A 15415-nucleotide genomic window follows, 5' to 3' on the forward strand; every position below is an offset into this window, starting at 1 on the left:
GTCCCTTCCAACTCTAACCACTCTATGATTCTATGATCTTACCTACCTTTGAAAAATTATATTGAAAAGGACTACACTTCATCCTGCTTAAGGAAAGTATGTTTTGTACTACCCAGGCTAATTCACACTTTGAAGCAGAAATGACTGATTCAGAACTGAGCTCAGTCTTCAAGTTTTATGGCAACTTCAACAACGCTACTTAAACGAAAGCCACCCCAGTTACGTGCAGTACCAGCACAGCGCTGCAAAGCCCCCATCCAATTAAGCTTTACCGCACTTCCTCTGATAGAAAAGCAATTAAGTTTCAGTTTTGTTTATTGTACTAAAAAAAAATAGAAAGGAAATCTTGGCCCACCTGGAAACCAAAGCAAAACTACTTTTAAGCATAGAAATGAACAAAAAACTCTTTAAAATTTAAGGCGTAGCACTGAACTGTGGCTTTCATTAAGGTCCATTTTCCAAAGCCAAAGCCAATACCAAAACCAAAGTGACAAATAAGGACCAAAAAAGGCCAAATGCTGGAATGGCTACTTGTACCCAAACTTTTCTTCTCTTCCAACACAAGTGTAACGTCCAAAATGAACAAACAACAACCAGCATCTGCTCTTGTTTAAGCAAGATAGGCTTCTTGGGATTATTTGGATCAGAAGAAAGGATTATAACTAACATACAGTGCTTTGAACAAAACCTAATGCATTTTCAAAGCTGAACAGCTAAACTGAGCATAGACTTTTACGTCTACATTCAAACGTTTGTCCCACTTCTGCTCCAAAAAGTCCCGAGTTATTCCGAGCACATACTGGAAAAGGAATGCAGTCAGAACGCCAAGAAACTTTTGGCTTCAGTGCTCTTGAGCCAAGGAATTCTGCTTTGTAACTGTTAGCCCGAGAGGCCCATTTTCTGTCTTCTCATATTTGATGCACCGGGAGCTACAGCCCAGCTCCGTTACAACCAGTCACCACGAGCAGCACTGCGCCGGCGACCCAACACCTTCTTCAGTCACAGAAGGATTTTTTTTCAGACAGAGACAAGTTTAGTAGATGTTTTTGCGAGAGTCAGTTCTGACACCGATTTTCTCCACTTGACTAGAGCTGTGCTGGCAGTAACTGTAAACCTTTAAATATTGCAAGAATATTCTGAAATTCTACGTAACAACCACGCAGGGGGTTAATGATATAACAACTGCCGCTTAAGCCCATTACTAGAAGCCAGAAACCTGTCACTGCCTTGTCTTTGAATTCAGGCCATAATATTCCAGGATATCTTCAGTGTCTAATCCCCGTCACCATCAGAGTAAAGAAAATATTAAATGTTGACTTCTCCATACTAACGTCAGCCTCAATTATTTGTTAATTCAACAAGATTATACTTATTCTATACCGAGAAGCTTTGAGTTTTTATTTTGAATTCTTTCTAAGGCCAGTCTAAAAATCTTTCTTGCTAAATAATGCCAACCTTCCTACAATTAGGGCTAATTTTCAGTTATCACTAACTAATCACTTAGTTATCACTAAGTTATCACTAAGTTACCAAGATCAAGAATATCATCACACGTCTGGGTTTCACTGAATGCCAGGTTTTCTCTTGTATGGATTAGGGCCAGGCAGAAAAAACTGCACCACCACACACAGCAAGGAAACATGGTATTTTTCACTTCTAAGTATTTTGCTTAAGGATTATACTGACTGTGAACTAGCTCTGAAGAGCCTGGCTTTTATTGACCCTGCCAAACACAGTGTTTAACTTGACCATGACCCACAGCCAACTCCCGCCATGCTAGAGATGCCATCAAGAGCCTGAAAAGCCAACAGCTGCCACGGAGGGTTTATCACAGTAAGAAAAAACTAAAGATATCCAGTTGCCTTGAAAGAAGTTGTGTTACCCATCACAAACTGACTGTAATTAAAAAAAACTTCTGAAAAACGTAGCAAAACAGACCTTGTTAATTGTTAACATGTGACACGGAGAAAGAGCCGGGCAAACATACACCATAGCACTCACCCTACAGCATTACATGAAAAACAACCAGGGCTGCTTTTAATTGCAACCTAAATGAGAAAGCAAGTTCAAATAAGAATGAAAGAGTTACAAGGCAGTAAAACAAATCAGTACGCTCACTGAGAAGTCAACCTGGTTTATGAGAGCCACAGTAAAACTACTGGCGACTCCCAATGCCAAGTAGCTCAGCCCATGCAAGAGTGCCAGCTACTTGGAAAAAAAAAAAATAAATTAAAAACAAAGTCTCCTTATCCCACTGTCTGGAAGATTGAGCTTTGCTGATCCAGCCAGTGCGGAAGCCACCTCCTCCCTTTCTCTTCCCCTGAAGCAGTGATTTCATTCAAATGAGATTGTTTTTCCCCCAAAAACCCCAGAGTATAAGTAATCATATATCTGTTTAAGCGGCTAAACAAGTTAAGGGAAGAAAAAAAAAAAATCCATTTTAATTGTGAAATGTTTGTCTTTACAGCTGCATAAAAATTAACTTGACTCCTAACACAAGAACCTGCACGTATTTACTTTACCAAGGTAGTGCTGAAGTTTACTGAAAGACTAACAAAAAAAAATAGACGAGCAAAGAAACACTTAAAAGGCCACAAAGCCCTTATACAGCAGAGATCGGAAAGACTCGAGAGTAAACCACAATTCTAGAAATCTTTGGTCCCAGAACTGCAAAATTGTTTCAAGCAGCAACCAGTTAAAAGGAGCACACTACAGTTTTCCCAAACTGGATCAAATGACTGCAGAAATAACAGTGAAGTCAAAGTGCATCTGATGAGAATCGAAATACAGTTCAGTCCCTGCCTACACAAATACAACAAAAGAAAAGGGCAGAACACTAGAAGACCGTTTCCTAATTTATGCAAAACTATGAAGGGAATCTCTCCCAGATTTGACATACCAGAAGCGGGAAAAAATAAAAGTTTGGATGAAAAGGAAAAAAATGCATTTTAGAAGTATCTCACAGAATACCTTTCACCAAAGACAACCACTGGAGCTATTTGATTACAGCAGCAAGGACGTCCGCACTCCCCCAAACAGAAATCTGCAAAGTCTAGAAGATTTAATGTTCAAACAAATAAACAGATTGGGGGGGGGGGGAGGGGGAATTCAGAGGGTTTGTTCGAATTTTGAACTCAGCAATCTTCCCATTGCCACAAAAGAGCAAACAACAACCACTCTTGCCTGTTTCACATACAGTAAAACTCATTCACAAAATAAGTAAATTAGTAATAATCCTGTATGGATTACTGTTTTGAGAGGAAATGGTTTAAGGTAAATTTACAAAGTGATTCAAGTGAAAAATATGCAGCAATTCAAAACTCCCGAGATGAAAGACGACAGGAAGGAGTGGTTTAATGTTCCACACATGGATACTGAAAGCGGTCTGGTAATATCAGCCTAAATCCTTGCAGCGTCTACTCAGACCTTTATCTTGCCAAGCTGGATAAACAGAATTCCATGCTGTTTATTGACTGGGCAGTGTTTTCAGATAAGATGCAAAGAATTACGTCCATGAAAGGGCTATAACCATATTTGATGTAACACCAATCAAACGCCTCCTCCGTGTGGTGCCACTACGCCGACTGCTTTGTGTTTGCGCGCAGGGAGTAGATGGATGAGCTCCGGGGATGCTCTATGTCAGCATTCACCCTGCAAGCCAAAAGAGATCATAAAGGCTCCCAATGTCTCAATTTGGCTGGAAAGCCGCCTGGCAGAAATGGACCTGGGGCTGTGGGTCAACTGTTGGCTGAACATGAGCCAGCAGTGTGCCCAGGTGGCCAAGAAGACCACCAGCATCCTGGCCTGTGTCAGGAACAGTGTGGGGAGTAGGACTCGGGAGGTGATCGTCCCCCTGTACTGGGCACTGCTGAGGCCCCACCTCGAGGGCTGTGTCCAGTTTTGGGCCCCTTCCCACAGAAAAGACATTGAGGGGCTGGAGCGGGTCCACAGAAGGGCAACGAAGCTGGTGAGGGGTCTGGAGCACAAGTCTTGTGAGGAGAGGCTGAGGGAGCTGGGGGTGTTCAGCCTGGAGAAAAGGAGGCTGAGGGGAGACCTTCTCACTCTCTACAACTCCCTGAAAGGAGGGTGTAGCCGGGGGGGTCGGTCTCTTCTCCCAAGTCACAGGTGATGGGACAAGAGGAAACGGCCTCAAGTTGCACCAGGGGAGGTTCAGATTGGATATTAGGAAAAATTTTTACATGGAGAGGGTTATTAAGCATCGGAATGGGCTGCCCAGGGAAGGGGTTGAGGCACCATCCCTGGAGGTATTTAAAAGCCGGGTTGACATAGTGCTTAGAGAGATGGTTTAGTGATGGGCTTTTATCAGAGTTAGGTTGATGGTTGGACTAGATGATCTTAAAGGTCCCTTCCAACCTGGACAATTCTATGATTCTATATTAATGAAGCATCACTCAAAAGAAGAAAGCAGGTGACAAGGTGGCACATTGCAGAGATCAGGACTGAGAAAGCGTTGTCTACGATACACAACGTTCAATTCCTTCTCATGCTTTCAGACTGGTGAGTCTGAGCACGGAGCTGGTTTGTGTTTTTATGGGAGGAGCGGGTCAGGGAACAAGCCAGAGTCAAGCCCTGAACTCCAATGCTAACTCAATCTGGTTCGACCAGATTTAATCCGAGGGATGACAAGACGAAAGGGACTCTTCCGCTTGTTGGTTCGCCTTTTATCTCACCTCTCCAGCACAGCGGGTACCCAGTTCCCCTGCTCACTTGTGTTTCTCTGTGGTGCCCTTTTCTTAATAGATAAAAAACCTGCTGCACATTTAAAAATCCATGTCAACCTTAAAAAGAGACAGCAGCAAAGGCAAGTCTCAGGACAGCTTTGGGCTGCTTCTATCCTAAGTACCAAGGCCCAGGTCCTTGTATTCCAGCTCACACCACAGAACAGCTTCTTAACAAACTTCTCTAATGTATTTTGAGACCCATCTCACTCACTCACTGCTAACGTAAGTTAAAAAGTCACTCAAGATTCAGTCTATGAACAAAATAAGCTTGTAGCAACCATTAAGAAGATTTATTCACACTATTAAATGTCTCTGACAAGCAAGCTAACTCCTGCAATTCCTTCACAAAGCTAAGAAGATTCTAACTAAAACATCCAGCATCATTCTCATCACCTCAAAGGTCAGCAGTTTGGCACCTTATATAGCTATTACCTCAAATTCATCATATTGTGTGTTATCAGCAGCTGAGCCTACAGCACCTCAGGCAGTGCAAAAAGGGCACTACCACTGCATCGTGCCTTTTCTACGTCATCTTGTTCACTAATGTCACTATTAACCAACCTCCACGGTAAACCTCCCCAACACCTTTCAACTGCCTCTGAACTCAGAAGGTAACTTTTTTTCATAAAAGAAGTGACAAGATAAGCACATATCTCATTATGTGTCACCTCAAAATAAGAAATTTTCTTCCAGGAAATGAATGTACATTCATTTCCTGGAAGAAATTTTCTTATTTTGAGGTGGCACATAATGAGAATGTACAGTCATTTCCAAACGGAACACAGGTGACCACAGAAAGCACCAAATTAAGCTTATAGCACCTATATCACAGTCTCATCTTCCTACGAACAAAACTGGTTAGTGTAACCCCTTTATTTAGCCTTTATAGGGGAACTTGGTAACACTGCATCATGTTAGACTTAAACTCTAAAATCACAACCACCGCACAACCCCCAATTTTAGTTCTACAGGACAATCTAGGTAATCACTGCTATCTTAAATAGCTAGTCCTTTAAGAAAAACACAGGGGAAGAAAAAAAAGAAAAGAAAATAAAAAGCACAAGGCCAGCACTCATACCTGGAACTGACTGCAAATACAAAAAGCCTAAAATGATTAGTCTGTATTTTCTATATGCTGATTGAGGTCTACCCCACCCAGAGAAAAAGCAACCTTAGTCACCACTGCCTCTTGACAAGCTGTAGCATCTTTGCTTCATTTATAATCAATCCATCTTCCACATAAGCTGAAATTCCTGTAAACTCAAAAAAGTTAAAGCAAAAAAAAAAAAAGATCTGAACTCCCTGCATTCGCTTGAGATCTGACTATTAAACCAGAGAAAGGAATTTTTATCAGCCCATTCAAGTAGCCTCTTCAGTCATTACTTTTCCGATAAGCCACCACTGTGTTTGACATCTGACTGACCATTTTAGGATGATGCTATTTTTAGCCCTGTGATGCTATTCCTAACAAAATAATCAGCAGACTTGTTTTCTACACCTTCCTGCACCTCTCGTATATACCGCTACCCAATTCTCACTGTAAAGCTTTTGGAAAAAGCTACGGGATCTTCACGATGTATTCAAGTAACTTCACGATTCAGTAGAAATTAATTAAGGACTTCTAGTTCTTTGGAGAAAAGAAATTATCCCATGTTCATCCTTTGGGAGAATCAGCTGAAGAGGCAGAATCAAAACCTGCACTAAATACTAATCACCATTTTCTTCACTGAAGAAATTAGCTTAACGCCATGAATACAAAACCTTGGTATTACTGTGCACAGCCACACACATGACCACCTCCCAGCCTGAGACAGGAAAATTAAATTATTCATTAATGACAGAAGCCTGGCCTCTCTTCTGTCCCTCTTACTCCAGTGGTAATACCTTTAACCAAGTGATTCAGTCGTAACAAACCTCAATAAAATAAACGGAACCAAACTGGCTAAAATTTGCTGCATAACAGCTTGACACATTCTTGCAATATTCTAGTAGAAAACTGTAAGGCGGCAATGAACTATACAGTATTAAGGGTTTCTTCCGTAGTGCTTGAAACTTGCCTTTGGGTACCTTGCATATAAACTTGGAACAGGCACTGTATGTGACAATGATTCTCTCTCCCCACACTTACTAAATTTGTTAACAAAGTACAGTGTGTCCTTTGGCTACAGCCCAAGAGACCCATTTCCACAACCTCCCCACCAAATAATGAAGCATCTATAGAAATTACGGGAAAGAACTGCAAACCTTGTCACTGGGGCTCAGACAACCAAGTACAATTTTTATCTTTGGCATTTAGGAGTTCTTCAAATAAAGCTCTGAACGTGCATCGCTGCAGCAGGACAGAAAAACAAAGAGCTCTGTTTATGGTATTTCATAACCTAATTCACAGAGCGAAGATGAGCAGCGAGCTGGAGAGATGAGCAGAGGAACTTCCCCCCCGTGCCCTGCTCCTTCTCTACCAACAGCCAGGTCATTCGAGTCCCCAGGCTGGCTTGGACAGACCCCCACCACCCCCCCCCCCCGGGGGCAAGAGAGCCCAAGGGAAATACCCAAATGAGTTTCACATCAAAAAAAACTAGCCCAAAAGCAATCACCTGGAAGCTTCAAAATTCTGATAAAATAAGGAATCCAGCTAAAACCACAACCGCTGCCAGATCAGAACTCAAACACGTCCACAGAAGGATGTGCCAAGGAACCGAAAATTGCTCAAATTCTCAAAACTCACTGAAAGAGAGCTGCAGTTTGGAACCTGTACCCCCCCCCCGCTAACAGCATATTCAAAAGCTCTAGCAAGGAAAAACACTATCTTAGACTGAAACCGGCGTTGGAATTTTTATTTTAGAGCAGGTGGAGCACAGAGGTTTCGAGGAAGGCTGTAGCTCCTTGTTCCAAGGCCAGCACCGTGCAACTCAGTTACTAAAAGGCACCTCCTCTGCGAATGTCTTTCTACGTCCCTCAGGAGATGGTATCCAAGTTCTTCAGTTGCAGAGTAGAACTTCCTCCTCTGGGACATTTTGCCTTATCTCATTAAGCTCCAGTACAACACGTCTCACTAGGGCGGCTAATACATCACTTTGAAACTAAAGCAATACACTTATGCTTGCTTTGATTTTATTTTTAGACAAAACCACGTAAAAAGCTATTTCCTTTATTTAAGAAAAGCAGCTCTCCAAAGTACGGACCATCGAGCTCCAGCCAAAATAGTAATGCTTTCACAGAGCCAGAAAACTCTGAAGCTGATCCAGTAGCACTGACTGATCTCATTAGCTCTTCTCATGAAAATATACAGATATGACTTCACTCCTGGATTACACGCTATATTTAGTTTATACCTAATATGGCTATGCAGTGCACAGAACTAAGTCATTTCCTTTCCTCGGGTAAAGCTCCTTGCCCTTTGTCTACCCAACAATACAAGGAATAAGTTTGAACTCTCAGAGAACTCACACACAAAGACATTTGTAATTAAGAGCACTTCATCTTATGTTTTTCACTGCAGCATAAACAAACATGGCATTCAGAGCCCTAAAAATCAGATTGTGCCAGAAATGTATGTTTGATCTGATTTAAAAAAAAAAAAACAAAAAACCACCAAACAACTCCAAACAAGCTTTTAAAAAATTAACTATTATCTTTTTCAGGGAAAAAACATTCTAAATAAAGGATTTAAAGCTCCTGAAGTCAAAGCTCTATTTAAACTCCTATCAAGGCAGCATAATCATTTTGGGTTCGGGGGTTTTAGGTGTTAAAATGTTCACTCTAAAATACTCTTAAATAAAAACTCTTAATACACCAAAGGAGCACAGAGTGAGTTCCTAGCATCCATTTTAAGAGCGGAACTATATCATTCTGAAGCGAAGACTATGCAAGGAAAAAAACCCAAACCCCTCGATTAGGACAATAAGCTGTTTGTTACCGGTTATTTACAAAGAACTTTGAAGATAAAAACCAAATTAGATGGATAACAAGTACAGATGTAAATCATTCTTCCACAGACAGTCAACTTGCAACCAACCACCATCTTAACTAAAGTTTATTGTCTTAGACAAATTAAGTGTCTCCACTGGCAGACAAAACCACCTCACTTTCTCCCATGAAAACACCTTACTTTCTTCCAGGCTGTTAAGGTTTTATAGAATTGCCCTGCTCAGTCAATTATCAGTTGTAGGGCAAAAAAGAACATCTACCAAAAAAAACCAGACAACAAATCCAATTACTGCCAAGTACAGTTATCCAGTCTTAAAAGTAGTTCTTGTGGACTTCTAAGTGGTATGTCCAGCCCAGCCAGAACTTGGAATTGATGTGGGCACTCTTGTCAAAATGTGTAGGCCTTGCGTTAGTCCCATCACAATAAATGTCTCATTTAAAAGAGAACCTGAACATGCTCACGCTGGTGAGAAAATAACGACAGTCCAGGGGTCTTTTTGTTCTTTTTAACTAATGTACACTTCTAAAAATCAAACTTGCAATCTCAGAGTACAAAAGTCATTTTCCAAAGCACAGAGATTACTATTTAGCCAGAAGTTCAATGAATTCCCACACCAGACTCTTCCAAACACAGATTTTTCTAAGAGACAACACACCCTTCAAAACCCCCAAGTTCAGCTCCAGAACCAACTGCTCCCCTGCTCGTCCTGTTCGCGTTAAGACAGACAGTGAAACTCTTCAAACAAAGAACTCTCTCTTTCCTCACTGTTTCCTTCCACAAGATTAGGTCAGAATCACCAGTGCAAGACTAGACAGTGACACTGAGTCACTTCAGGCCGCGAGGGTAATGATTACTAACTTCTTAGGATGCTAATACTGTCCCGGTGCTGCCCACTGGAAGATTATCAGACTCTCCCACTCACTTCCTAACAGCGAAACCGAGTTTACACAAACATTCCTCCTATCTACATGTTACTTCTCAACATTCGGCTATCGTTACCTACAGACAAGACATCTCTTTTAAGAGGAATTTCATTCTCTTCAAATATTTTCACAAGAACTCTGGCCTTGTGTCAAGTATGCTCTCCCCTGCTTCTGTGAATTCCTTACACACACTCATAGAATGACACACAGAAGCATCAGGAACAAGACTCAGACTGATCACACCCTCGATGTGCATTTACCCCTCGCTTTTGGTAGGTTCCAGGCCCCAAAGTTTGCCCCACAATACATGCTCCGACACACAGGCTTCTCGTTCCCCTTCAACACACAGCCCGAGACACTTCCCATCCGGGAAAATCGAGGAGAGATTTGGCTTTTACGCAGTATCCATCCTCAAAGAATGCATCCATGACATACAGCACTTGTCCACACCACGGAGCAAATGATTCAGAAGCTCCACCGCGATGACCGCACAATCCCTGATGAGAGATGAGTAGGCTGCGAAGGGCAAGGAGTGGAAATTCGGGGACTCGGCCAGTTCTCAGACCACTTTGTGGAGAAGGGAGGAAAAGTGCACGAGTGTCAGGCATCTTTCAACTGCAAAGTAAAACACAAGTTCTCTTGACAATCTAAGTGCGCTGTCTCAATGGTAATCGTTGGAAAGGGGAAGATAGATGCCGGGGAATAAAAACCATTAATGCTGAAGTGTCTTCGGGAGCAATTTCTGACTGAAGAAAAGTTAACTCATCTGTGTAATCCCTTTGAAAATGATTGCTAAGAGTTAAGCTTACTTTCCAATGTTTTGCAAAAAAAAGTAACATTTACACTTGAGATGAGCAAGTATTTGTAAGCAATACTGTACAAAGTGCACCAGTTTCTGTATTAGCAATCAGATTCAAATCAAAAAGCCAAGGTTTCCGGCTATAACAACCTTCCCAAGCAGAATTTAAAGGAATATACTTTGCTGCCCAAAGGAGCAAAACTAAGCACAGGATATACCACCATGGTTATGCCTCGCTTTATAAAGGGATCCCTTACAATACTCCAGTATTTGCTCACAAGAAATCAGCCACCCATGAAATTTTGATATCTATAGCAAAGAGGTATCAAAGGCAAACTGAGAAAGTTCTCGGGTGCTGAAGTTATTACATCAAAACCTCCAAAGGATGATCTTGTATGTAAGGAGGAGACTTATCTAATAAGATTATCGAGTGACAAGCCTGCCCCGACAAGACTATCTCCGAGAAGCCACACTGCATGTCTCTAGTCTTGTTATTTCCTTATATTGATGTTCCTTTTAATTTCATAGATATATTGCAGTTGCCAAAAGGAAAAAGAAAACACCCAATGATGACAAATAAAGACCATGGGATGGCTTGTTATAAACCAATATACAGCAGCTATACTACTCCAGAATGACACATCAGAGCATACGTAAGGATACTCACAGGCAACAAAAACCGCAAGACAAAGGCAGACCTGAACGCGTGCGATTCAGACAAATCACACTCCTCCTCCTCCTCCTCTCACCCAGCCCTGAGCTGATAGCAAGTCTGCTGCTGGAGATGCAGATGCACACACATCCCTTTCCTGCCACCGGCTCCAGCATTTAACTGAACAAAACAGACCTAGATCCCGGAAGACAAACAGTTCACCTGCCAAATTTCTGTTTAATTCAGATATACAAAACTGTAGACAAGCTTCTGCTACACTCATTGGGAGTGTTTTACAGTAGGGTATTTATTAAATGTGAAATCACAGCTTTTTTTTTCCTCCTGACAGTACAAGTCCCAGGTAAACAGATAGTAGACACTATCTGATTTGCAAAACAGGTGCCCAATTTCGCAATGACATCTTATTTGAAAGCTGCCAGAAATCCAAGGTCTAATTAATTTGCAAGTATACACACGTTACACAGCTGAAGAAGAGAGCACCTTCCTTAACAGTTACCTACATCTACTATAACCCATCTCATGCCAACAGACATATGACTATGAAATTCTTGGTTGTTGAGTTTGTTGGGTTTTTTTCTTTAACACCGACCTTGTTGATCATCTTCACCCTGCTATTACAAAAGGAATGCAATCACTTAGTGTCCTCTAGAACACCAAGGGCTGAGCTCTCCAACCCCATCTCCTCCGTACGCTGTCAGAAAGAAACCGCACAAGTAGTTTTCTAAACTCTGCCCCGTGGTTTCCACAGATGAGTGGAGTATTTGACCAAGCCAGCCCACCACGCTGTTTATTTACAGTAAAAATCCACGCACGATCAATTCAATTGCAGTTATTGCAAGCGGCCTGTATGAGTTGTATTCAGATCACAACGCTGGAGTTTCTGCGAGCATGTTCCTTACAATGCAGCCTTCACTTACTCTAAAATGCCACTAGGGCATAGAAAAATATTCTTGTTAGACAATAGAAGTGGGCCTCCCTCATTAATAAAACATGTGAACATATGAGGAAACTAAACGAAATCAGATACATCCCTAGTTTCTCCTAATCAGCTCCCAGAGGAAAGACTTGAAAAATATTTACACTTAGTTTAGAAGAGACCACAGGCAGCCCACCAGCACGGTAATGACAAAGCTGCTGAAGCGACTCATTATATGAGACCAAGGAACAGATTATTCACCTCAGTTTCAGCGCTGTAACCCATTTTCTTACCAAAGAATCCTAATCCTGCACATATGTTATCACAGACTACGAAACTACAAGTTACAGCAGCCCGATACACTGTTGTCCTCAATAAATCAATTTGCTGGTGACAAACAGCCCTATATAGTTATTCATAACTGAAACCCAACCATGCGTGCGCTCCTCCCCACGCTGTGCCCATCCTATTTTGTTACTGATCGCAATTTAATAATATTTAAACCCAACATTTTGGGCACGAAGCCAAACGGTTTCTCCTTGCTTCGCAGGTTTGTTTCTCAAGCTTTAATCCCTTACCTTTGTTTCATCTCAGTCTGGCTGCTACAATCCTTTGTACGCAGGTCATACAGTTACCGCCCTTCAGCCGCAGGCATTTGGCAGAGATTTCTTTTTTGGTCAAGAAGCCTTTCCACCACCCTCTATCTTAAGAGCTTCGCTGACTAACAGTGCACAGGTAGAACCAAGACCCCTGGCAAAATCTTGTTCCAACATTCACTCTGTCATTTCAGAGTTTTTCTGGGTTGAAAACTGTGCAACAGACAAAAGCAGACACCGAGTTTCCCATTTATGGGGGGGGGGAAGACTGAATCAAAAAACGTAGTGCTCTTCTAGACAGACATTATTAGTTTTATTGGATAAATATTCTGCTTGCATTTTATGAAGTGACCATTTTAATAAGACAGGTAGCAAACAAGACTTCTGTTAGCTTTACAAAAACACTGTTCTGATCATTCTTAACAGCTTCAATAAAGTGTGGGACGAGGCGGCAACACCCAATGAAACAACTATTTTAGTCTGTCTGCTGGGGTGGGGGCTGTTCTTCCTCTGCAGGATTTTACAGGGAAATAACCTTTACCCGAAGATCATGAGGGCAGACAAGAATAACCCCTTTTTTAACCTAACTCTATCCTAAAGGCAGACAGTATACAGTTTGCAGCAGTCATTCATAACACTGGAAAAAGGCTTCCTTGAGGGAGATACTACTCACTGATAATCCCAAATATCGCCTTCTAACATCCATGCCAACAAGGAAGTTTCAACTGAAAGGGATGGAAAAATTCCCTGCTTTTTCCTTTTCTTACAGTCCAACATCTTTATAGGCGCAACACCGATTTAATCAGAATCAATACATCTTTCTCACAACTAATTTTACACTTTTTTGCACGCTACTCCTCATGCGTGAGATATCTTCTGTAAACAGACCCACAGAGCTTATTCCCCCTGCCCCCAAATCCTCCTGCCATCAATCACTGTTCTAATTTGTTTAAAAATAAGAAAAATCGGCCAACAAACTTCAGGACAGATGAAGATAAGTTGAGATGGTATATTAAAGAAGCACTGCTATAAATAATTCAAAGTAATCTGTAACTTAATTGCTGTACTAGTAAAGTTCTAACCTCTACACTAAGAACCTAAATTCTAACTAAAATCAGGTCTGGAATCCTCCACTGCAGTGCTCTCCCCAGATCCCGTTACTGCCTCTCGAGACTACTAAAAAGTCTCCAAAACAGGGAAAATTTAGTATTTTTAGAGTATCATTTAATAAATAAAACCTATATTTAACAACTTATTTGCAAAGCTCTACCTAGTCTGCTGGAAAATTTCGTGTTTGCCACCATGGCTTTTATACTAAGCAACTCCCAAGACCTCAGATGAAGGCTTTCCAGTATTTTCTCACTGCAACATAAAGAAACGTCATCTGAAAATTTAAAATACTTTTTTTTTTTTTTCCGGAGAGGCTTTTTTCAGAGTAAGCTTAAGCACGGAGAGAAAAAGCTCAGCACTGTTTACTCTGAGGTCAAAGGAAGATGCGGCAACACTAGAGCCCCAGAAGATGCAAAATATTGCATCATGCTGCAATACGTGAATGCAAAACATGTGGACACACCATACGGTACCTTTGCCAGATAAGGGCAGCGCAACAACACGCTCATTCTTCCACTTTGGAAGAAAAACCGGTGATGCGTTTCATTTACACGTCGGGTTTCTAACGCCGAAGCAAAACTTCCCAGGCAGGGGCCTGAGGGAAAAGTAACCGGTGTTTTCACTGCCTTGGCGGGCACACAACGCGGAGCGGGTGGGGAGGGCGATGTGTCGCGGTGAAGGGGGGAAAGGACCCCACCCCCCCCCCCCCCGCCGTGCCCCCCACCGCGCCCGGGAGAGAATTTTCCAGCAGCCGCGGGGCGGCCGCGCTTTTCCCAAGTGACTTCTCCCGCGGGTCCGCCTTATCGCCCGGCTCCATCTGCACACACTGACTAAGCCCCGGCTCCCCGCACTCCTCCTCCTCCTCCTCCTCTTTCTCCTTTTCCTCCCTCCCCGCCCAAAGGGCCCTTTTGTGCGCGGCGGCCCCGCACCGCCGCCACCCGCGGGGCGTCGCCGCCAGCCCGGCCCGCGGCCGCCCTGAGGAGAGCCCCGCCGCTCCCGCCGCTCCCCCCGCACCAGGACGGGGCTCCCCGGGCCCAGCACGGCGGGGTGGAGGGGGACGGGGACGGTGGGGGACGACGGGGGTTGGTGCCGGAGGCGGCGGTCCCGTTTTCCCCCTTTCAATCCTCAGCAAAGTCGCTGAGGGAAACTTGGAGGCGGGAAAACGGCGGTTGGGGGGGGGGGGGGGGGGAGAGGGGACGCCCAACGGTCGGTGCGCGCGCGGCGCCGAGACGGGACGGGACCCTCACACACACGCACCCACCCACCCACCCTCCGCCCTTTACCTTGACAAAGAGCTCGATGACGGGCTCCTTGTCGCCCTCCTTCAGCCCGTTGACCGGCACCGACAGCGCCATGCTTCCCGCCCGCCTCTCGCCGCTGCCAGCCGGGACGACGGCGACGCCGCTCCGCTCCCCGCGCCTCACCCGCCCTGCGCGCGACTGCGCCCCGCCCCGCCACGGCCGCCGGGCCGGGACCGCCGAGGGGGCGTGGCCTGCCCCGAAGGGGGCGCGGTTTTAGCGAGGGGGCGTGGCCTGCGCTGAGGGGGCGACGGTTTCCATGGCGGACCCCGGGGCGCGGCGTCGGCTGAGGGGAAGGGGGGAGGCCCCCGGAGGGCAGGGCCCGGGGGGGCGGCCCCGGGATGGCGAAGGGACGGCCCCTGGATGGCGGTGGGACACCCCCGCGGCGGCGGGGGAGACCCCCGGGGTGAGGCCCCTCTGCTGGTGCGGT

The 15415-nt window shown here is 44.0% G+C and overlaps 1 protein-coding gene across 3 annotated transcripts in view; it reads right to left on the bottom strand.

Annotated features, from left to right (window-relative positions):
• Positions 1 to 15139, bottom strand: part of CLIC4 (chloride intracellular channel 4) — a 31154-nt gene extending 16015 nt beyond the window's left edge. The window contains exon 1 of one of the 3 annotated variants that reach the window (XM_074162220.1): positions 14971 to 15139. In XM_074162220.1, the coding sequence (XP_074018321.1) occupies positions 14971 to 15042 (72 nt within the window). In that variant the 5' untranslated portion in view covers positions 15043 to 15139. Of the gene's footprint in view, positions 1 to 3760; positions 3803 to 5913; positions 6064 to 14970 lie in introns of those variants that run through there. The other 2 variants (XM_074162221.1, XM_074162223.1) reach the window with 2 other exon arrangements.
• Between the last annotated feature and the right edge of the window lie 276 nt (positions 15140 to 15415).

This window comes from Numenius arquata, chromosome 21 (assembly GCF_964106895.1).
Source record: "Numenius arquata chromosome 21, bNumArq3.hap1.1, whole genome shotgun sequence".
In the NCBI taxonomy this organism is placed as follows: Eukaryota; Metazoa; Chordata; class Aves; order Charadriiformes; family Scolopacidae; genus Numenius; species Numenius arquata.